Here is a 24,264-nt window from a genome sequence, read left to right as displayed (position 1 = left end):
TTCACCAGGGTCTGGGGCTGCTTTCTTCACTGCCTGCTGCACCTGCGTACCTACTTTCAATGACTGGTGAACCATGACACCCAGGTCTCGTTGCATCTCCCCTTTTCCTAATCGGCCACAATTCAGATAATATTCTACTTTCCTGTTTTGCCACCAAAGTGGATAACGTCACATTTATCCACATTATACTGCATCTGCCATGCATTTGTCCACTCACCCAGCCTATCCAAGTCACCTTGCAGCCTCCTAGTTTAGAGGGGTTTAAACGGTTTAGAGATGTTTATAGGGCTTCAGATGGGTTCAGGTGTGTTTAGAGGGGAATAGGGGGGGTTTCGAGGTGTTCAGAGGGTCCCAGAGGGGTTTAGAGACGTTATTAGTCCCCCGTGAGAAATTGTATTTCTCTGAAATTGAAGATAGACATAAAGCTGGAGTAACTCAGCAGGACATAGAAACATAGAAATTAGGTGCAGGAGTAGGCCATTCAGCCCTTCGAGCCTGCACCGCCATTCAATATGATCATGGCTGATCATCTAACTCAGTATCCCGTACCTGCCTTCTCTCCATACCCTCTGATCCCCTTAGCCACAAGGGCCACATCTAACTCCCTCTTAAATATAGCCAATGAAATGGCCTCAACTACCCTCTGTGGCAGAGAGTTCCAGAGATTCATCACTCTCTGTGTGAAAAAAGTTTTTCTCATCTCGGTTTTAAAGGATTTCCCCTTTATCCTTAAGCTGTGACCCCTTGTCCTGGACTTACCCAACATCTGGAACAATCTTCTTGCATCTAGCCTGTCCAACCTCTTAAGAATTTTGTAAGTTTCTATAAGATCCCCTCTCAATCTCCTAAATTCTAGAGAGTATAAACCGAGTCTATCCAGTCTTTCTTCATAAGACTGTCCTGACATCCCAGGAATCAGTCTGGTGAACCTTCTCTGCACTCCCTCTATGGCAATAATGTCCTTCCTTAGATTTGGAGACCAAAGCTGTACGCAATACTCCAGAGAGCTAGAGAGAGACGAGATGGGGAGCAGGACAGGCAGCGCAGCGACTCTGGAGAGAAGACCATTCTTCAGACTAATCTGAACTCTCGTCGGTGAGAGTACTTGTGATTGTCTGAAGAAGGGTCTCGACCAGAAACGCAACCCGCTCCCCAGAGCCCATGCCCACCTTCAACTTCAGAGCCAAACAAAAAACACAGAGTCCGCTGGGTTTCTCCAGCAATTTTGTCTACCGCAAAACGTCAATGATTCTGGGAATGCCGAGGCGACAGGGTGAGAGAGAGGGAGTGGGAGAGCTAGAGAGAGACGAGATGGGGAGCAGGAGAGAGAGCGCGATAGAGAGGGAAGGAGAGAGCAAAACACAGAGAGACACAATGTGGGTCGGTAGGTGAATGACTAACCTGCACACCAGGAAGAAGCCCCTTCTCGCAGTCCGGGGCCCTCACTCATGATGGTGAGTTTAAAGAAATTCTCAACGTGTCATCAATCTACATTCCTCAGTAAATGTAATTGTGTTTTAAACAAGTATTAATGACGCCGCGTGAATTTTATTCAAAGGAACACGGCGTCATTAATACTTGTTCAAAACACAATAACATTTACTGAGGAATGCGGATGATGCATTGATGACATTGTATAACAACTTGTTAACTACTTGCTGTTATGAAGTGCTAACAGTACTAGTTAACAAATCGTTTGTGTCTGATAGCCGTGCAGCAGTTGTTATACAGGTTCGTTTAAAAAAAAATCCGGTTGACAAATTTAAAGAAAAAATTATTTAACAAAGAGAATTCGTATTTCCGTATGAAATACGGAACATTAGTGAGGGGCCCCGCATAGGTGCGGGGTCCAATTGGGAGCAATCAGTCAAACCGGCTTAAGGCCGGCCCTGCGTATGGAATTGTGCGGAGCTGGTCCCGACATCGCGCGGGGCTCCAAAAAACTGACCGTGTTCTAAAATTCCGCGCGGCAACGGCCTATCGGCCTGCAGCCGCATTGAGGCCGTACGCAGCGTCTCGACGGGCGTACGCAGCGTCTTGACGGCGTACGCCGAGTTCGTGGCGTTGCGCGATGACGTCACCGCACGGCGCGCCGTTGCGTGATGACGTTTCCACCCGACGCCGTGCGACGTCCTAATTCAGTCGGCCCGCCTCCTGCCCAGCTGATTGGTGAGTATTCAAGAAGGAACTGCAGATGCTGGAAAATCGAAGGTACACAAAAATGCTGGAGAAACTCAGCGGGTGCAGCAGCATCTATGGAGCGAAGGAAATAGGTGACGTTTCGGGCCGAAACCCTTCCTCAGTATGATGTCGGCACCAGCCCCGCACAACTCCAGACGGCTCCATGGTTAGAATTGGGACCGGCCCCATGAGGCCGTACGCCTCAAGCTGATGGGACAAGCCCTTTATTTGCAGATTTCACACCGAAATGAGCTGTGCAGAGCAAAGATCTTATAGATCTATGGTGCAGTGTCTGCCCCTGCGGCGACTCTGATTGACAGCTCCATCTGCCCCGCCCCCGGGCTGCGACCGCCGTGTCACGTGATGCGATGTGACGTCACGGCGTGGCGCAGCTCCGCTATAAGATCTTTGCTTTGGACATGACCGGTGTTGGAGCGGCCCCGGGCTAAGGGCGGACATGACCGGTGTTGGAGCGGCCCAGTGCCCGAGCGTGGGTCCAGCTCATCCCGGGGCCGCACTGAAGCGAGTCAGGACAGGGTGAGAAGAGGCGGATGGAGCCTCCCCTTCATTAGCGCGGTGGAGAAGGATTGAGCAGCGAGGGGACTGGAGCTGAATTCAAACCCGGGTGCGGCCGCAGTTGTCCCAGCCACGATGGGGGTGTGGGCCATGGTCCTGATCCCCCGTCTGGGGATGCAGGCAGGGCTATGGGGTTATTACACGTCCTGAGACCAGGGGTCGTGGGTTGGGAAGGGGAAGCATTGATTCTCTCGCCTACCCTCCAATCCACAGGAACTGATCCTGAATTTGTAGAACATTGGAAAACTATGCAGACAAATTGTTCCCCGCAGTAGGCAAGTCTGAGAGCGGCAAATATGCCTTCCCACTGAGAAATAAAGGTAGAACATTTTGGAAACACTCGATAGGTCGGTCAGCATCTCCGGGGAGAAAAGCAGAGTTTCAGCTCCAGATCTCAGCTGTTTCTGTCACTGCCTGGGGCCTGGGCTGCTGAGTATTCCCAGCAGGTGTTCTGTTTGTCTCGGACTTCCATCATCTGCAGATGTTATTTTCTTCCCATCTTAAAATTGTAAGCTGAGGTTAAGGACTGAACTGAAGTGGGGTTGGTCTTTACTTGCTAGAGTTTTGAAAAATGAGAGATGATCTCACTGTTTCTCTTGTGGTTTGTAGACTGACCTGGAAGGATGAACATGATGGCGGTTGCATCAAACGTGCAATTTCCATGTGGATCAGGGACCCGACTAGTGAAATCTTGTGGACTTGAGTGCTCCTCCACTGTAGACATCGGGGTCTTCTCTTCTTGACTGCCGGCAACTGAACAGTGAGTGTGTGTTAGTACCTTACTCCACCAGTCCCTGCTTCAGCTTTCTTTAACAATGCATCCTCTTGTTCAAACCCCTTCTTGTCCTCACCCTATCACCACTCTTCTGGCCCTCTGAAATCTATGCTCTCCTCCACCTGTGGCAATGTCATGTCCCTTCCCTTTTCAAATTGGAGGACTCTAACCAGTGGTGTGCTGTATGAATTATTACATAGAAACATAGAAATTAGATGCAGGATTAGGCCATTCAGCCCTTCGAGCCTGCACCGCCATTCAATATGATCATGGCTGATCATCCACCTCAGTATCCCGTACCTGCATTCTCTCCATACCCCCCTGATCCCTTTAGCCACAAGGGCCACAGCTAACTCCCTCTTAAATATAGCTAATGAACTGGCCTCAACTACCTTATGTGGCAGAGAATTCCAGAGATTCACCACTCACTTGCTTGATCCTTTCTTATGTATAAAGAAATTAATTCCCCTGCTCCAATCCCGACCTGAAACGTTCCCTCCACAAATGCAGCATATACCTGTTGAGTTCCTCCAGCACGGCATGTAAAGGTGGAGTTCGGAGACAACACCAAAATTGGTGAAGTTGTGGTCAGTGAAGAATGTTGTGATACAGATCAGCCACACAAATAGATGGAGAAATGGCAGATGGTGTTTAATTTGAGCAAATGAAAGGGTTTCATTTTGGAAGGTCTATTGTAAGGGGAAAGTATATAAATGTGAGGTTATCTACTTTGGTGGCAAAAACAGGAAGGCAGATTATTAAATGAATGGTTTAAGAAGGAACTGCAGATGCTGGAAAAATCAAAGGTAGACAAAAATGCAGGAGAAACTCAGCGGGTGAGGCAGCATCTATGGAGCAAAGGAATAGGTGATGTTTCGGGTCGAGACCCTTCATCAGACTGAATGGTGTCAAGCAAAGATCTTATAACAGAGCAAGATAGGCTACTCCTGTGAAATGCAATGGGCTGACGTGTAGTACGCTATGGAGGGGATCCTGGGCATTTTTCAATAAATCAACCTTTATTGCCATCTTGCAAGCAACAGTTGTACAGTGCAAAATGAAAAGACGTTTCGCAGCGAATAGCGGAGCATCGCACATGAAATTTAAAACATTTCACACATAATACTAAAAACAATCCAGTCCCTGATGGAACAGTATAAATAGTTAAAAGCAGGTAAAACACAACGTTAAAATACAATAAACCAATCATAAAATGTCCGGGGCAGCTGATTTGAGTGGCCAGTGCCAGTTATTAAAGTGGCCAGTGCCAGTTATTAAAGTGGCCAGTGCCAGTTATTAAAGTGTCCGTGCCAGCCGCAGAATCAAGTGACTGAGTACAGAGTGACTGTTTAGCAGCCTCACAGCCTGTGGTAGGAAGCTGTTTAGCAGTCTTGTAGTCCGGGCTTTGGTGCTTCGATATGTCTTGCCTGATCATCCCCGCCCATTTTAGTAACCTGAGCCTACCTGACCCGACCCGACTCGCAGTGTAATCAATGTTGCGGGGCAACAGTTTGTGTGTGTGATATAGGGTTAGATTCATAAATCTGTCAGTTCATACTTCTTGTCAAGAATAAAATTTGACTCTGGTAATTGTCTTTTTTAATGTTTTTTAAATCATTTCTTTTTAAATGGCTCACAAGCAGTGTTTCAGTTGATTTTGTAGTAACCGGAATGGACCCGACTCGCAGGGTGATTGACATTGCGGGGGAACTTTTTGTGTGTGATATAGGGTTAGATTCATAATTTTGTTAGTTCATAATTCTGTTAATTCTTGTTAAAGAATAAAATGTTTATAAACACACATACATGAAAATTATATAAATGTATATAATCATATAACACACACAATTATATTTCTTCTGATCCAATAATGAACTTTATTTCAGACTAGACAAGGGACATTAAATAAGAAACATTGTAAACCTCCCCGCAACTTCACACACACTAGGCCTTATCCCCCCCCCCCCCCCCGGCACTCCCTCGCCTGCCCCCACACTACAATGTCTCCCACCTCTCCTATGCCCTTCACCCTTGGCCCGGGCCGCGCACTCCCTCACCCTTGGCCCGGGCCCCACACTCCCTCTCCTCGCTGCCCCCGGGCCCCACACTCCCTCTCCTCGCTGCCCCCGGGCCCCACACTCCCTCTCCTCGCTGCCCCCGGGCCCCACACTCCCTCTCCCCGCTGCCCCGGGCCCCACACTCCCTCTCCCCGCTGCCCCAGGCCCCACACTCCCTCTCCCTTGGCCCGGGCCCCACACTCCCTCTCCCCGCTGCCTCGGACCCCACACTCCCTCTCCTCGCTGCCCCGGGCCGCACACTCCCTATCCCGCTGCCCCAGGCCCCACACTCCCTCTCCCTTGGCCCGGGCCCCACACTCCCTCTCCCCGCTGCCCCGGGCCCCACACTCCCTCTCCCCGCTGCCCCGGGCCGCACACTCCCTCTCCCCGCTGCCCCGGGCCCCACACTCCCTCTCCTCGCTGCCCCGGGCCCCACACTCCCTCTCCTCGCTGCCCCCGGGCCCCACACTCCCTCTCCTCGCTGCCTCCGGGCCCCACACTCCCTCTCCCCGCTGCCCCGGGCCGCACACTCCCTCTCCTCGCTGCCCCCGGCCGCACACTTCCACTCCCCGCTGCCCCGGGCCCCACACTCCCTCTCCTCGCTGCCCCGGGCCCCACACTCCCTCTCCTCGCTGCCCCCGGCCGCACACTCCCACTCCTCGCTGCCCCCGGCCGCACACTTCCACTCCCTCTCCCTGGGCCGCGCACTCCTTCTCCCTGCTGCGGAAACAAAGATCCGATCTTTGGCCGGAAGCAAGATTGCGGAACAAGATGGCGGTGGCTGGTTGCTAAAATGAGTCCTATAATCACCCATGAATCCGCCCATGAGCGTACTACACGTTTGCGTGAGAGTAACCCATCTTGCTCTGCTATAAGATCTTTGGTGTCAAGTTAGGAAAAAGGGGAGGTACAACGAGATCTGGGTGTCCTTGCACATCAGTCACAGAAAGCAAGCATTCTGGTACAGCAGGTAGTGAAGATAGCTAATGGCATGTTGGCCTTCATAGCAAGAGGAGTTGAGTAAAGGAGCAAAGAGGTCCTTCTGCAGTTGTGCTGTTAAAGTTCTATGCCCGCTAAAAGACAATAAACCACATTAGTCACTTTAAGAATGTAACAATTCCTCTTTGTTATGCATGCCGGAGTGGGAGAGCAACCACGAGTATGGTCATAATCTCGTTGCTTCTCATGGTCCCACTCAATTGTATTGTGCACATTTATACCTGAGTATTGGGCAGTTAATGGGTAGTTTGTGGGTAGTTAATCACACAATCATTACATTCCCCCACGAGTTCTTATCTTTTCTGGCACCAGTTCTTATCTTGTCTGGATCAGACTTGTCTTTCTGTGTGGTTTGACTTAGCAAAGTCTTATCTTTTTAATCCCAACACCCTTTCTTTTATCATGCCACGACATTGCAATTTCAGTTAGTCACAGCATTTTATCTTGTTTCCACATATTTTCTGCAAGAGCTGTTCCTCTGCACGTACACCCTTAAGCCTTTAAGTTCTAAAACTCTTTCAGTACAGGGCCCTGGTGAGACCACACCCGGAGTATAGGATGCAGTTTTGGTCTCCAAATATGAGGAAGGACAGTCTTACTATTGAGGGAGTGCAGCGTAGGTGCGCAAGATTAATTCCCACGATTGCTGGACTGTCATGTTGAAAGAATAGAGCGACTGTGCTAGTATACACTGGAATTTATAACGATGAGAAGTGATCTTATTGAAACATATAAAATTATTAAGGGATTGGACACACTAGAGGCAGCAAGCTTTTTCACCCAGAGAATTGTGAATCTGTGGAATTCTCTGCCACAGAGGACGGTGGAGCCTGGTTCTCTGGATGCTGAATGCTCGGTCCCTTGCTGGCTCGAAGGGCCAAATGGCCTACTCCTGCACCAATTGTCTGTTGTCTATCGTTAAATTAGATGGCAAACAGCAAGGGACCCAGCACTGATCCCTGTGGTACACCGCTGTTGACAGGATTTCAATCACCAAAGTAACCTTTCACTATCTCTTGTCACCAAACTACTTTTGGGTGTTTTCGGCCATGGTATTTTGAATACCACGGGTCTAATGTTTTCGACCAGCCTTCTGTGTGGCCTGTCTGAGGTCCATGAGAACCACATCTCCCAAACAGCCATCATCAAATTATTTTGTTATTTTTTCACAAATCGCAATGCATTGAGATGAACAATAGACAATAGGTGCAGGAGTAGGCCATTCAGCCCTTCGAGCCAGCACCGCCATTACTCTCTCTTCCCCCCCTCTTCCCCTCTCTCTCCCCTCGGCATTCCCGGAATCATTTGCCGTTTTGCAAAGACAACTGCTTCTGCAGTTCCTTCCTATTGAAGTAGAACCCTGGCCTGAAACAACTCTTAATCCATTCCCTCCACAGATGCTGCCTATGTTTATGTTGGCAATCGCTTGATACTGCAGCAACTGGAAATCCAAAGAGATGGAAGAGCCATCAACTTCAAGAATAAAGATGGGCACAGGTACTTTTGTGCATTGATTTAAATTATAATATGTGTTTGGAAGGGCAGTAAAAAATTTTTGGTGATCACACTCGGAAGATGTTAATGAACTGAGTAGAAAGATGACCCCAGCTCTCAACCCTGTTCTGTTTTCACAATCACCCCTGACCTCCCTCTTTCCGATACAGCACGGTCAGTCCACCGTTGTACCCTTCCGCTGCCACCTCAACAATTTCCGGGCGAGCCATGATGTAGAGCTCTTATTCCGTTGTCTACCCCTCCTTGGATCCCTCTGTTCTGGCCATCTACCTGCTCTGGACCTTTTTATTTCCAACTGCCAGTGCAACTTGAACTGTCTTGACTTCTCAATTCCCCTGTGATACTCCAACCTCACAACCCTCTGCTCAGACAAGGGAGGTGCTGTTGTAATCTGGCGAGCTGACCTCGGGCACCAGCTCTCGGGCACCTCCACTTACCTCTCCCTTCACAATGAGCCCACAGACAAACACCAGACCATCATCTCCCAAACTCCCTCCACATCCTCCAACCTTACTGTTCCCCAGCCCTGCACCGCCCACTTCTATCTCATCCCCTACATCCACAAACAGGACGGCCCTGGTTGACCTAGTATCTGTGCCTGCTCCTACCTCGCTAAACACATCTCCAAAGAGCTTGATTCCATTCAATTCCCCCTGGTTCAGTCCCTTCCCACCTACGTCCAAAACACCTCACACCCCTTCAACTCTTTAATAACTTTCAATTTCTAGACCCCCATTGTCTCATCTTCACAATGGATGTCCAATCTCTTCATACCTCCATCCCCCACAGGGAAGACGTCGGCCCTTTGTTTCTTCTTCCCACAGTGACCTATTCAATTTCCCTCTATTAACGCTCTTCTCCGCTTGGCTGAATTTGTCCACCCCCTCAACAACTTTTCTTTTGACTCGGCCTCACTTCCTCCACTGAATGGTGTGGTCATCGGCACTCACAAGGCCCCCGGCTATGCCTGCCTTTTTGTCGGTTACATCAAACAATCTTTTTTTCAGGCATACAATGACCCTATGACCCAACTTTTTCTCCGTTACCTCGACACCCGCATGAGGACTGCCTCCTTTACCGGTCCAGAACTCGTGGATTTCAATGAGTTCACTAACTTCCATCTTCCAACAAGATTTTCCATTCCAGGTCATCCGAGATGCCCTCTTTCTTTAGTAAACAAAGTTTTCCATCTACTGTCATAGATGGCTCCCTCACATGGAACTATGTGTCCCATAGTTCTACTCATGCTTTTTCCACCAACCTGCCACACCTCACAGATGGAACAAGGATAGAGTTCCTGGTTTTCCTTTCACCCCTCCAGCTTCTGCATCCAATAGACAATTGGTGCAGGAGTAGGCTATTCGGCCCTTCAAGCCAGCACCACCATTCAATGTGATCATGGTTGATAATCCCTAATCAGTACCCCGTTCCTGCCTTCTCCCCAAATCCCTTGACTCTGCTATTTTTAAGAGCCCTATCTAGCTCTCTCTTGAAAGTATCCAGAGAACCGGCCTCCACCGCCCTCTGAGGCAGAGAATTCCACAGACTCACAACTCTCTGTGAGAAAAAGTGTTTCCTCATCTCCATTCTAAATGGCTTACTCCTTATTCTTAAACTGTGGCCCCTGGTTCTGGTCTCCCCCAACATCGGGAACATGTTTCCTGTCTCTAGCATGTCCAAACCCTTAATAATCTTAATGATGCCCTCTCATCCTTCTAAACTTCAGAGTATACAAGCCCAGCCGCTCATTGGGACGACAGATGGTGCAATGGGTTAAGTGTTCGGCTGGCAACCGGAAGGTAGCCGGTTCGAATCCCGCTTGGAGTGCATACTGTCGTTGTGTCCTTGGGCAAGACACTTCACCCACCTTTGCCTGTGTGTGAATGTGTGTGAGTGATTGGTGGTGGTCGGAGGGGCCATAGGCGCAGATTGGCAGCCACGCTTCCGTCAGTCTGCCCCAGGGCAGCTGTGGCTACAGAAGTAGCTTACCACCACCGAGTGTGACTGAGGAGTGAATGAATAATGCGATGTAAAGCGCCTTGAGTATTAGAAAGGCGCTATATAAATCCCATCCATTATTATTATTATTATTCTATCAGCATATGACAATCCCGCCATCCCGGGAATTAACCTTGTAAAGCTACGCTGCACTCCCTCAATTGCAAAAATGTCCTTCCTCAAATTAGGGGACCAAAACTGCACACAATACTCCAGGTGTGGTCTCACTAGGGCTCTGTACAACTGCAGAAGGACCTCTTTGCTCCTATATTTGATTCCTCTTGTTATAAAGGCCAACGTGCCATTCGCTTTCTTCACTGCCAGCTGTACCTGCATGCTTACTTTAATTGACTGATGAACAAGGACCCCCAGATCACGTTGTACTTCCCCTTTTCCCAACTTGACACAATTTAGATAGTAATCTGCCTTCCTGTTTTGCTACCAAAGTGGATAACCTCATATTCATCCACTTTAAACTGCATCTGCCCACTCACCCGACCTGTCCAAGTCACCCTGCATGCTCATAGCATCCTCCTCACAGTTCACACTGCCACCCAGCTTTGTGTCACCTGCAAATCTGCTAATGTTACTTTGAATCCCTTCATCTATATCATTGATGTGTATTGTAAATAGTTGCGGTCTCAGAACCGAGCCTTGCAGTACCCCACTAGTCACTGCCTGCCATTCTGAAAGGGACCTGTTAATCCCTACTCTTTGTTTCCTGTCTGCCAACCAATTTTCTATCCATGTCTCCACTCTACCCCCAATACCATGTGCCCTACTTTTGTCCACTAATCTCCTATGTGGGACCTTATCAAATGCTTTCTGAAAGTCGAGGTACACTACATCCACTGGCTCTCCCTTGTCCATTTTCCTAGTTACAGCCTCAAAAAATTCCAGAGGATTAGTCAAGCATGATTTCCCCTTTGTAAATCCATGCTGACTCGGACCAATCCTGTTACTGCTATCCAAATGTTCAGCTATCTCATCTTTTATAATTGACTCCAGGCGCTTCCCCACCACCGATGTCCGCCTAACTGGTCTATAATTCCTGTTTTCTCTCTCCCACCTTTCATACCCTCCAAACGATAGGAACTGATCCTGAAGCTATAGAACATTGGAAAATGATCACCAATGCATCCACGATTTCTAGAGCCACTTCCTTAAGTACCCTGAGATGCAGACCATCAGGCCCTGGGGATTTATCAGCCTTCAGTCCCATCAGTCCACCCAACACCACATCCTGCCTAATGTGGATTTCCTTCAGTTCCTCTCACCCCTGATCCTCTGGCCACTAGTACATCAGGAAGATGGTTTGTGTCCTTCGTGAAGACTGATCCAAAGTACCTGTTCAACTCATCTGCCATTTCCTTGTTCCCCATAATAAATTCACCTTTTTCAGTCTTCAAGGGTCCAACTTTGGTCTTAACTAATTTTTTCCACTTCACATACCTAAAGAAGCTTTTACTATTATCGTCTTTTATATTCTTGGCTAGCTTACCTTCGTACCTCATCTTTCCTCCCCATATTGCCTTTTTAGTTATCTTCTGTTGCTCTTTAAATGGTACCCAATCCTCGTGCTTCCCGCTCATCTTTGCTATGTTGTACTTCTATTTTATTTTTATACTGTTCCTGACTTTCCTTGTCAGCCACGGTCGCCCCTTACTGCCCCTCCTGTTTGGAATGAACTGATCCTGCACCTACTGTATTATTCCGAGAAATACCTGCCATTGTTGTTCCACTGTCATCCCTGCTAGGGTATCTTTCCTGTCAACTTTGGCCAGCTCCTCCCTCATGGCTCCATAGTCCCCTTTATTCAGCTGTAACACTGACACCCCCGATTTACCCCTCTCCCTCTCCAATTGTAGATTAAACTTGATCACATTATGGTCATTACCTCCTAATGGCTCCTTAACCTCAACTCCCTTTATCAAATCCGGTTCATTACATAACACTAAATCCAGAATTGCCTTCTCCCTGGTTGGCTCCAGTACAAGCTGCTGTAAGATTTCATCACGGAGGCACTTCACAAACTCCCTTTCTTGGGGTCCTGCACCAACCTGATTTCTCCAGTCAACCTGCATGTTGAAAACTCCCACAACCACCATAGCATTACCTTTGCTACATGCTAATTTTAACTCTTGATTCAACTTGCAGCCTATATCCAGGCTACTGTTTGGGGGTCTGTAGATAACTCCCATTAGGGTCTTTTCACCCTTCCAATTCCACAGTTCTATCCATACTGACTCTGCATCTCCTGATTCTATGTCATCCCTCGCAAGGGACTATTTCATTCCTCACCAACAGAGCTACCCCACCCCCTCTGCCCACCTGTCTGTCTTTTCGATAGGAGGTATACTCTTGGATATTCAGTTCCCAGCCCTGGCCCTCTTGCAGCCATGTCTCAGTAATTCCCACAACATCATACTTGCCAATTTCTAACTGAACGTAAAGCTCTCCCACTTTATTTCTTATGCATCGCGCATTCATATACAACACTTTAACTTCAGTATTCACCTCCCCTCTCGCACCGGCCACTATCAGCCCTGACCTTACTCTCTTATCCCTTCTCCAACTTTCTTTCCCATTATTTCGGGAAAGTTACAAGAAACGTATAACTTTTCCTGTACTCACTTCCTCTTCAACTCCATCTTTATACTCCAAATTTGTCAATCCCTATTTAGTTTAAATCCACACATGTAACACTAGCAAACCTACCTGCCAGAACGTCGGTCCCCCTCCAGTTAAGGTGTAACCCGTCCATTTTGTACAGGTCACCACTACCCCTGAAGAGATCCCAGGGGTCTATAAAACTAAATCCTTGCTCCCTGCTCCAGCCCCCCAGCCACACATTCAGATCCTCTATCTCCCTGTTCCTGTCCTCATTAGCACGAGGTAACCACCCTAGCTTTTCAGTCTTCTTCCTAACTCTCTGAACTCGCGTTGCAGAACCTCCTTCCTCTTCTTCTCGACGTCGTTTGTGCCCACGTGCACAACTACTGCCGGCTGTTCACCTTCCCTCTGGAGGATGTTCTGAAGTCGGTTTGTGATATCTTGAACCATGGCAAGGCAACAGACCATCCTCGAATCTCGTCTGCCGCCACAGAATCTCCAGTCCGCACCTCGGACAATGGAGTCACCCACCACTATAGGTCTGCCCGACGTCGGTCTCGCCAGTCGAGTCTCATCGCTAGGATTGGAGCCACCGATCTGTCTGCCACTCAGACTAGAAGTGTCGTCTGCACTGACAGCTCACAAAAGGGTGTACCTGTTTTCATTTGGCACAGCCACTGGGTCTCCTGCACTCCACGGTTACTCCTCTTTCTCCCAGTCACCCACCTTCGCTCTTCCTGTATCCTTGGCGTGACAACCTCACTGTAGGTCCTGACCATGAAACTCGTTTTCCCAGATGGCCCTGAGGTCATCCAGTGCTTCTCCTGTTCCCTAACACGTTTGTTCAGGACACAATTTCTGCAGGTTTTGTTTCCAGAAACTGACTTCCCACATCCTGCAGGAAACACACTGCTCCAACATGCCTGCCATTTCTCTCAGCCAATCACTGCACTCTTTCAACTGCTGCCGTTCTTGAAGGTATGTGCTCTTAGCTGCTCCCGCCCAGTTTTTAAACTGACTGCTACTGAAAAGAAACACTGAGAAAACTCTCAAGAGCTTGCCTCTCAGCCAATCCCTGCACCCCTTCACCTGCTGCAGTCCTTGAAGGGCTGCAGGGATTATATGGAATGTGCAATAAAGAGGAACTTTAGCTCATCGAGTGCATCGGTAAACTTAGTAAGGTTTGTGGAAACGAAGGTTTGTGGAAACTGATTTGCTACTTCGAGAAAGTCTAAATGAAGAACATCTCTAAAAACTAGTGTCCAGAACTGGTTTAACTGGGTTACTGGCTCTGTGGTGTTAGAAGGGAGAGTAAGCAGGAATGAAGGGGACTATCTCTGGTAAATAAAGGAGTATTCAGAATGGCTGTCATTGGATGTAATAATGCACTCGATGAGCTGTATGACCTCAATTTGCAGTGTATCATTTTATGAACCAAGCTAAAGGGCCTGTCCCACGAACATGCGACTCCATGCAGCAAGCGCGACCTAACGTGGTCGCTTGAGCCGTACGGCCTCGCGGGGCCGGTCACACTTTGAGCGCCGGAGCCGTATGGAGTTGTGCGTAGCTGGTCCCAACATCGCGCAGGGCTCCGAAAAACTGACAGTGTTGAAAAATTCCACGCGGCAACGGCCTGCCGGCCCGCAGCCGCATTGAGGCCGTACGCACCGCCTCGACGGGCATACGCAGCGTCTTGACGCCGTACGCACAGTCTCGACGTCGTACGTCACGCGCGAACTTCCCGCCGACTTCGCTCGAACTTCATGTCACTCACTCGACCTCCACGCGGCCCCCGCTTCCGGTTTGGTCGCGCTCGCCGCATGCAGTCGCATGCTCGTGGGACAGGCCCTTTAGGTCGCTCTTGTCGCATGCTTGTGCGACAGGCCCTTAAGTTTACCGATGCATTTGGAAAGATAGCTGTGTGTGAGATAGTCTAATATATACAATAAAGGGATGGAATATTTACCAAACCCATCAAAATGTTCATGGCAGTTTAATTTAAGTAAAAAGTTGTGAATTTCAATATGAATAAAATGTTATGAAAACTAATAGTTGCATGAAAATATATTGTGCACTTGGATTGTAAGGGCTGAACAGACAATTTCAGCTAAAATTATCAACTAAATCTAAACTTTCTAAACTCTTTGAAAATAAGTTGTTTCCCAGACATGGCTTCAGATTTCCTTGCACCTGTTCACAGTGCCTGAGAAAGTCTCACTCTTTCACACCATTCCTGGGAAAGTGGAGCTTTGTTGAGGAAAACACAGTTTGGTGATCACGTGCGCCGTCCGCTAGTAGTGCAATAACGGTGCAGATGGGGGATTTATGATTGGCTCGAGGAGGGGACAGTGGCACGGTCTGCTCAGATAAATGCCATAATGGATGATGTCAGGCACGCTTCTGAGGAGAGAGCCCCAACCTTGGACCGTGTCACGAACGGTGCCAGGTGATCAAGAACAGGAACATCCTGCGGCATGCTTTGCTGTGTACTCGGGGTTTGCGAGTACGTGAGGGGTACGTGAGTTTATGTGCCTTATTTGGTAGTGTATTAAAATACCTAGTTATTCATACTCTGTTGGATGAATCTGGTGATTTCTCGAACACAACAGCACTTAAAGTTCATCGTATCTAACGTGAAAAACCATAACATGTCAAGGGCATTAAATGGAAAGAACAGAAATGTGACCAAAAAAACAAATTTGAAGGCACCTCTACAAAATGGGGTGGTGTGGAACCCATTAGGACGTATAGCTGCTCAGGGAATTGTTGAGATAGTATTTTTAGTTTAAGAAATGGGATAATTGTTTTGAGTTTCATGAGCCAAATAGGACATGCACAGTTGCACAGCCCCAGTCTTGCAGTCCCATGACCCACCTGACACTGACCAGGTGGGGTTGGCGCATTCTCGTTATGACCACGTGGCTCTCTCCTGGGCGCTCTCCTTTCTGCACACATCCAGATCATGTGCTACTTGGTAGGTTAACTGGCTGCAATAAATTTCCTCAAGCCCAGGTTAGTGAGAGGAAAATAATGGTGTGGTTGATGAATATGTGAGGGAAGGAAGATTGCAGAGAACTAGCTGGTGGAAATGAGTCTGAACAAATGTAAAACAATCAAAGATGATCATCTGAGCCATAGGACCAGTTACTTCTCTTCAACTCTGGGTACAGAGGAGAGGGGAGACCAGGGAACTTGTCTCTCAAAGACCACGTTACATATCAATGAACTGTATTCTGTATGCGAGGGTTGCTAACATCCTTGCGCGGTTCCATTGAAAGACGCAATCTTACATAAGTTTGATAATATGTTTTGTGGTTTCCCCCATTTTGCTTACAGACGCAATATCTATAATCACTGAGCTCCTGAAAGTGATGGATGATGATCAACTATTTCAATTGACAAATTATTACCGTGAGAGGCTAGAGCAGGCGACTGAAGAAGCGGTGGACAAAGTCAGCTTCGTGTTCACATACGAGAGATATTTCAGTGGCCAAGAATATCAGGTGAGTTGGAAAGAAATGGATTATTCATATTATTGAATCTCAGAATTTTACTCTATCGAATAGCGCATTTATGAGAAAAGGCTTTAATAAACAAAATCAGATTGCAACAATATATCTCTTGATCTCACCATTCCTAGCCAACTGTCAGCCTATCATGGAATCTCCCTGCCTGAGGTCATCCATTGCCGGCCCTGATTTATGCTGGTTTTTCTTCCTTCTTGTTCAACCCACAATCAGTCTGATGAAGTGTCTTGACGAAAGCACCACCGATCCATTTTCTCCAGGGATTCTGCCTGACCCACTGAGTTATTCCACCATTTTGTATCCATAAGATTGTAACCCGCCTGAGAGACAGTTGGGGACAAGCAAAAACAGGCAATTTCCACGACCAATTGACAGATGATCCCAGAGGTTTCTTCTGCCATCAGTGAAGAAATTGTAATAAAACATAGAGCAGCAACGCATAGGAATGAGCTCTTCAGCCCACAATGTTTGCGCTGACCATGATGCCGTTAAACTGATGTCATTTGCTTTTACATGATCCATATCCCTCTATTACCTGCATTTGAATTTGCCTATCTAAAAGCTTCTTAAACGCCACTATTGTATCTATCTGCACCATCATCCCTGACAATCCATTCCAGTCCCCCACTATCGTGTTTAAAAAAAACTTGCACTGCACATCTCGATTAAACTTTCTCCCTACACCAACATAGCTATGCCCTGTAATTTTGGACCCTCGGAAAAAGATTTGACTGTCTACCCTTATCCGTGCCTCTTAATTTTATATATTTCTATCAAGTGTACTCTCAACCTCCAACGTTCCAGAGTAAATAATCAAAGTCTATCCAAACTCTCCCTGTTGCTGAAACCCTCAAATCCATGCAGCATTCTAGTCGCACCCTGTACCCACTCCAAACCTTCCGAGTCTTTCCTGTAATGGGGCAACAGAACCGCACGCAATATTCCAAAGGCAGCCTAATCAAAGACAAATAGAGCGGCATCTTGCCTTCCTGACTCTTGTACTCAATAACCTGAGCAATGAGGGCAAGTGTACCATATGCGTTCTTTGCCACACGATCCACGTATGCTGCCACCTTCAAAGAACTACGAACCTAGATTCCAAGATCTCTGTTCTGTCGATGCTGTTAAGGGTCTTGCCATTAACTATACTTTCTCCTTGCATTCAACGTCCCAAAGCCCAACTCCTTGCTTGGGTTAAATTCCATCTATCATTTCTCTGCCCTGTCTGCAACTCTTCCAATTTTGATGTCATCAATAAACTTGCTCACGAACTGATCTGTATTTATGTCCAGGTTATTTACATGTATCTCAAACTGCAGATCCATGCACAGATCCATGCAAAACTCCACGAGTCACAGACCTCCACCGAGATTATTTAGTTTCCACCACAACCCTCTGCCTTCTATTAATAAGCAAGTTCCTAATCCATTCAACCGTCATCGTGAATTCTGTATGTATTAACATTTTGGATCAGCCTACCGTAGAGAGCTTATCAAAAGCCTTACCAAAATCCATTTCCATCGCCCTACCTTTTTCAATCTCATTCTTCACCTCCTCAAAAAAACAAGTGTGGGAAAGAACCAAAAACTGCAGTACCAAGCAGTGGTGGCTATCCCAAATTAGCTTAGAAATGGGAGTAAATTGTATCTCGAAGAATTCTCACCAATAGTTTCCCTACGACTAACATGGGGCTCGCAAGCCTATTGTTCCCTGTATTCTTGTTACTTCCTTTCTTAAGCAAAGGAACAACATTGACCACTCTCCAATCCTGTGGGACCTCGCCTGTGGGTAGAAAAAAAACGAAGATCCTCATCAAGGCCCCCGCAATCTCCTCTCTTGCCTCCCTCAATAACCTGCGATAGATCCCATCATTCCCGGGGGACTTGTCCACTCAATGCTCTTCAAGAGCCTCAGCACCTTCACCTCTCAACCTCTAACTGCCCCAGTAAATTTGTATTCTCCACACTGATCTCGCTATCCTCACTATCCACACTGATCTCGTTATCCTTGGTTTTTACTTGGGTATAAAAAGCCTTGAGATTTTTCTTAATCCAACTCAACAATTACATTTCATGGCTGCTTTTGGCCCACTTGCATTCTTTCTTGCTTGCTTTATATAGGCCCCATCTGATGCCACCTTCGTAAATCTGACGTGCTTCATTTTCCTTCCTGACCAAGTTTACAATCTCCTTGGTCAACGACGGTTCCCTTAACTCTCCGTCCTTATTCCTCCTCTTTACTGGAACATGCTGATCCTCCACTTTGATCAACTGCCCTAAATAACTCCAACATGCCACGTGCACTTACCCAATAACAACTGTTCCCAATCTACCTTCCCGAGATCTTGCCTAATGACATTTTAACCTGCTTTACCTAATTAAGTACCTTTCCGCAGCATTCAGACTTGTCCCTATTGAGAACAATCTTAAAAGTTGTGATCACCATCTCCAAAATGCTCTTCCATCTTAACACCAGTCACCTGGCCAGGCTTGATTCCCAATACAAGATCCAGTATGGTCCCTCCTCAAGTCGGACTCTCCATTGACTGTTTAATGAATATGTAAGAAGGAACAGCAGATGTTGGTTTACTCCAAAGAAAGACGCAAAATGTTGGAGTAACTCAGCGGGACAGGCGGCATCTCTGGCGAGAAGAATTGGGTGACATTTGGGTCGAGACCCTTCAGAATGAGAGTCAGGGGAGAGGGAAACTTGAGATATGGAAGGGTTAGGTGTGAAAACAACAGATCAAAGCAGATGATCAAGGAAATGTAGAATGGTGCGTTGTTGGCTGAGGGGAAAGTGACAATGACACATACAAACAGTAAAATTAATTAGGATGACAGGGGAGCTAGTCGGAGAACTAGGGTGGGGGAGGCACAGAGAGAGGGAAAGCAAGGTTTACTTGAAGGTAGAGAAATCAATACTCATACCGCTAGGTTTTGAGCTGCCCAGGCAAAATGAGGTGTTGAATGCTGAGCTATAATCGATGAACAACCGCCTGACGTATATGGTTTTTATTGTCCAAGTGGTTCACTACAAAGTGGCGAGCCAGCGAGATCACATCTTCTGTTGATCCATTCTTGTAGTAGGCAAATTCTTGTGACGGTCCAGGTTCTTGCTAAGGTAGGAGTACAGATATTCATGCCACCACTCGGTAGTCATTGTGGTGTGTCACGTTATTTCTCTTGGACGCCAGTATTATTGATGCTCTAATAAAGCAGGTGGAAACCTAGGACTTTCGTAATGAGATGTTGCAGATGTCCATAAAAACTCCAGCCAGTTGCACATCAATATCTTCATTGTTCTTTGCAGAAAGTCATTCAGCAAGTGGAGAATGAAAATTGGCTTGATGGTTCCAAACTCCTCCTGAGTACGATGATGGAGAAAGACCCTCAGACACAAAGGTTAATATGGCAATCCTTTGTGAAAATGCATCACATTTTACCAAAATTGGACGAACTTCTGCAAGAGATAAAGGAACTTGGTATGGTGAAATGCTAACTATAAAATTCTACATCTTTTATTCAGACTCTCAGAGTTCTGATTATTTTTCATGATTTCAACAGGTTCTGATCCCATTGTACATTTGAAGATCATACAAGGTTTATCAGAAGTACCTAATCACCTGAAAGGTAAGATAAGATTAAAATTTCCATTCCTTTTCTGATAGTCATCATGCTTGTTGTTCTAGTCAGGTAACCAAACAAATGAGAAGAGAAAATTGGTTTATATTGGTAGTTGACTAAATGGACGGTGAAGATACATGTGAAAAATGACAAGATTGTCCTGCCTCTCTGTTGTATGTTTTAATAACTTTCATTTCACCTCCTTTCTAAAGATCTTCTACCTCAGTGCAGCTTTTGGTTCTTTCCCACATTTGGGAGGAATGTGCTAAACTAGGGGAAGGCAAATGCTATGATGAAATTAGCAAGAGTCGTTTGGGAGTAGATGTTATCGGCTAAGTACACATGAAAAATGTTTATAGACTGATTGGAATTCGGAACCAGCATGTTCCAGTAAGGAAGAAAAGGGATGACAAGGTCGAGGCCATTGGGTGATAGTGCATGTTGTAAATTTCAAAAAGAGGCATATGTGAGGCTTTTGAAGTTGCAATCGCACAGGACCCTGAAAGGATATAAAAGAATCGGGAAATAACTCAGTCAGGATGTTCAAAGAGGGGCGAGAAAATTGATTTCCTTGGTGAGGAGGTTGAAGGAAAACTCAAAGGCATGTTTTACATGCATTTAAAACAAGAGGGCAGCTGGGCAGAGGGTAGGACTGCTCAAGAACCAATAAATTGCTCAAGCAACAAGTAAAACGTTAGGTGTTTTGACTGCGACTGTTTGGTTTCAGAATCCGAGACCACACGAAGTATTAATCAACGCAAGCTTTATTGTGGCCAAGCATCTATACTTAATCACACCTGGTGGACCCCCAGTCACTGACAGGTGGCTGTGTCCACTGCATGACTTGCAGTTTTCCTTTGGCACCAGTCGCGATCCAAACTGAAGGTGAAGTCTCATCAGCTCATTTTTATACCTAAGAACCTCGAACTTTTACTTTAATCTAAGAACAACAGTTGAAACTATGCTTTCAAACTAGCAATTCTGCTTAGTGTCAAAAACAAGAGTTATTTGTGCAACAGACTAGTCTGATGTCTCCGGGAAGATGAGAATTTATCTTCAAATACCTCAAAGATGGCCTCTTGATTTATTGGCCCTTCTAAGTTAGTCCTAGCATTCTCCTAAACATCTAAGGAAGCTGCTTTCTTCAATGTGTTTGCGTTGATTTATCAGAAAAGCATGAATATGGCTGCTTGCTAACAACTCTGTTTTAGCTGCCTCACTCTGTTTAACGCCTTCCGTCCAAGGAATCACTACTCAACATCTTTCAACCTAAACCTCTCCTTACAATGCTGGAAGTAAAAGAGATAGACAAAATTAGTACTTTGCTTTGGTATCACCGAGGAGAAGGACATGGAAGATAGTGAGATTGTTGTGGAATATACTAATATCTGGGCAGGTTGATATCCACGAGGAGGAGGTGTTGGGTCTATTCAAGAACATTAACGTGTATATGTCACCAGGATCTAATGTGATCTATTCAAGGTAATTGAGAGAGGCAAAAGAAGAGGTTGTTAGTGTTTTGACGGGTTCTTTGTATCCTCTCTAGCCACCCGTGAGATCCCCGAGAACTGAGGAATAGCCAATGCTATTCCTTTACCAAAGAAGGTAAATAGGCATTGGTGAGGCCAATTCTGGAGTATGGTGTACAATTTTGGTCGCCTAATTATAGGAAGGATGTCAACAAAATAGAGAGAGTACAGAGGAGATTTACTAGAATGTTGCCTGGGTTTCAGCAACTAAGTTACAGAGAAAGGTTGAACAAGTTAGGGCTTTATTCTTTGGAGCGCAGAAGGTTAAGGGGGGACGATAGAGGTTTTTAAAATGATGAGAGGGATAGACAGAGTTGACGTGGAAAAGCTTTTCCCACTGAGAGTAGGGAAGATTCAAACAAGGGGACATGACTTGAGAATTAAGGGACTGAAGTTTAGGGGTAACATGAGGGGGAACTTCTTTACTCAGAGAGTGGTAGCTGTGTGGAATGAGCTTCCAGTGAAGGTGGTGGAGGCAGGTTCGTTTTTATCATTTAAAAATAAATTGGATAGTTATATGGATGGGAAAGGAATGGAGGGTTATGGTCTGAGCGCAGGTATATGGGACTAGGGGAGATTATGTGTTCGGCACGGACTAGAAGGGTCGAGATGGCCTGTTTCCGTGCTGTAATTGTTATATGGTTATATGGTTATAGGGATAATCCAACAAAGTGGAAGCCGGTGAGCCTTGCAACTGTGATGGGGAACTTATTGAAGAGAATTCCTGGGGACTACATTGACACATTAGGGGTAGTGAGGTTAGACACACATTGCTGAAGTAACTCAGCAGGTCAGGCACCATCTCTGGGGAAAAGGAATAGGTGACGTTTCAGGTCGAGAGCCTTCTTCAGGCTTCTTCTAGGATAGTGAGTGCGGCTTTGTGTGGGGCCAGTCTTGTCTTGGGGACAATTTAGTTTTTTGACGAGCTGAGAAAATGATTAATGAGGGCAGGAAAAACATAGTAGTTTTCAACTTTCAAGAGTATCTCACTGCTTTCTATCCTCTATTCTAATTAACAGTGTGGGAAGTTTCAAGATTCCATTCACGATCGCCATTCATGATGCTCACTCTGTCTCCTTCCCAGCTGCAAGCTTCTCCATGCCAAGTGCTTGTAATTCATTGAGGGAAGAGCAATTTCCCTTGTTATCTACCACGCAGTCTACTCTGATGTATTGTTAAGATTTGAATACCCAAGTTATGCACAACTTATTCCTACCTGATCTCCCGGTTGCTTAGCACTTTAACTCCCCCACGCATTCCCAATCTGACCGTTCTGTCCTGGGCCTCCTTCATTGTCAGAGTGAGGTCCAACGCAAATTTGAGGAACAGCACCTCATAATTTGTCCCATCCCTTTCCGGGGTGGCCATGGGCTGGCAGGGCGGGCCCCGGAATTGCAGCCGCTGGCTCCACCACGGCTCTGCCTGGCCCGCAGGGTTGGCCAGCAGCCCTCCACCTCCACCCCCCTCCCCTCCCCTCAGTCCGACACCGAGATCCTGCTGAAGATGGGCAGCCGCCAGCCCTGCTCGAAGACGGGCGACTGACTCGGAGCCGCTGCTGCTGGAGTCGTCCTGGTCAGAGAAAGAGTCTGCGGACGGGCAACTGCCGGCCATGGGCAGGCCGGGCGCCTGCTGGAGCTGCTGGTACTGTTGGTGATGGTGGTGCTCGCGGCAGCAGCAACCTCCTCCCCCTCCCTTGCCCAAGCCCAGTCGAGCGCCGGGCCGGAGGCTGAGCCCAGGCTGGCACGCAGGCGAAGCCGATGCCCTCGCTCCTCCTCGGGGTAGTGCATGAAGTGGCAGCGTGTACCGTAGGGGCAGAAGCCGGTGGCGTGGAAGAAGCGGCACGGCTTAATGTTGTACTTGGGGTAGCGGCTGAGGGAGCACAGCTCGGCCAGGCCGTGGGCGAACTGCCACTTGTCACCATAGTGGCCCATCGGGAAGCAGGTTCCTCTGGAGTAGGGGAGGGATTTGGCCACAGTTGGCGCTGGCTGTGGGCCTGTGGGTTCTCTGCGCTGGCTGTGGGCCTGGGGCCGCTGATGTCGTTGGCCCGGGGCTGTTGGTTGGGCCGGTGGGAGTTGAGTTGGTGTTGGCGCATCTTTGCACTGGTCGTGGACCTGGGGGCCGTTGTCCTGTCGGTTCGGACAGGTATGGGACACTCAAGTTGGGGGCACGGGGCGGGTCTGTGTGAGTGCAGCTGCCGAGAATGTCTCTCCACCGGTCCTGTCTCCCCACTCTATCTCCCTGTAGCATCTGCCCCCTCTATCTGCATCCTGACAAATACAAGCTTGAAAAAAGACAAAAAAAATCGGACCCAAACTGTACTCACTGTATCTACAGTGCTTCGTCCGATTTTTCTTTATAACATTTGACCTTTGAAAAATCCCATGATTACTTGCGGTTTTTGTAATACCAAACTCGCTTATTCAAAGTAGCACTGCTATGACTACAATACAATCCAATATACAATTCACCGGTAGAGATGTAATTATATTGATATCCGTATTCCCAGTGAATGTGGACCAACCTGGTTCTGCACTGATTAGCCACAATGAGATTCCCACCTTTCCAACAACCCTTTAATAGGTTGTCCTTGCACTGATATGAGAATTTTCCGACTCATCATGAAAGTGCGATTATGAAATCACAACATTGAGAAACCTGTCCACATGCAGTGAACACAGTCGATGTACAATCTTTCATCTCGCCCCTCGGACTCAATCAAAACGATAGCTGGCAGCCTTGGAAGCCTTACCCCATTACTCAAACCTCACGTCAAAAACCTTGCCATAATATTTGACTCAGCATTGAAATTTGACAAACAAGTCAATGCCGTGGTAAAGGCTAGCTTCTTCCAGCTTCGGACGATAGCTA

General features: G+C 47.1%; 1 protein-coding gene across 3 annotated transcripts in view; it reads left to right on the top strand.

Annotated features, from left to right (window-relative positions):
• Window positions 1-3,358: 3,358 nt before the first annotated feature.
• The window catches only part of LOC116985586 (NACHT, LRR and PYD domains-containing protein 3-like), a 37,449-nt gene continuing 16,543 nt past the window's right edge, over window positions 3,359-24,264 (top strand). For 2 of the 3 annotated variants that reach the window (XM_033040428.1, XM_033040420.1), the window contains exons 1-5: window positions 3,359-3,517; window positions 7,986-8,085; window positions 16,051-16,217; window positions 19,554-19,725; window positions 19,808-19,873. In XM_033040428.1, the coding sequence (XP_032896319.1) occupies window positions 8,046-8,085; window positions 16,051-16,217; window positions 19,554-19,725; window positions 19,808-19,873 (445 nt within the window). In that variant the 5' untranslated portion in view covers window positions 3,359-3,517; window positions 7,986-8,045. Of the gene's footprint in view, window positions 3,518-7,985; window positions 8,086-16,050; window positions 16,218-19,553; window positions 19,726-19,807; window positions 19,874-24,264 lie in introns of those variants that run through there. The other variant, XM_033040434.1, reaches the window with a different exon arrangement.

The sequence above is a fragment of the Amblyraja radiata genome, chromosome 2 (assembly GCF_010909765.2).
Source record: "Amblyraja radiata isolate CabotCenter1 chromosome 2, sAmbRad1.1.pri, whole genome shotgun sequence".
NCBI classification, from domain to species: Eukaryota; Metazoa; Chordata; class Chondrichthyes; order Rajiformes; family Rajidae; genus Amblyraja; species Amblyraja radiata.
This window is presented reverse-complemented; position numbering and strand designations above follow the sequence as displayed.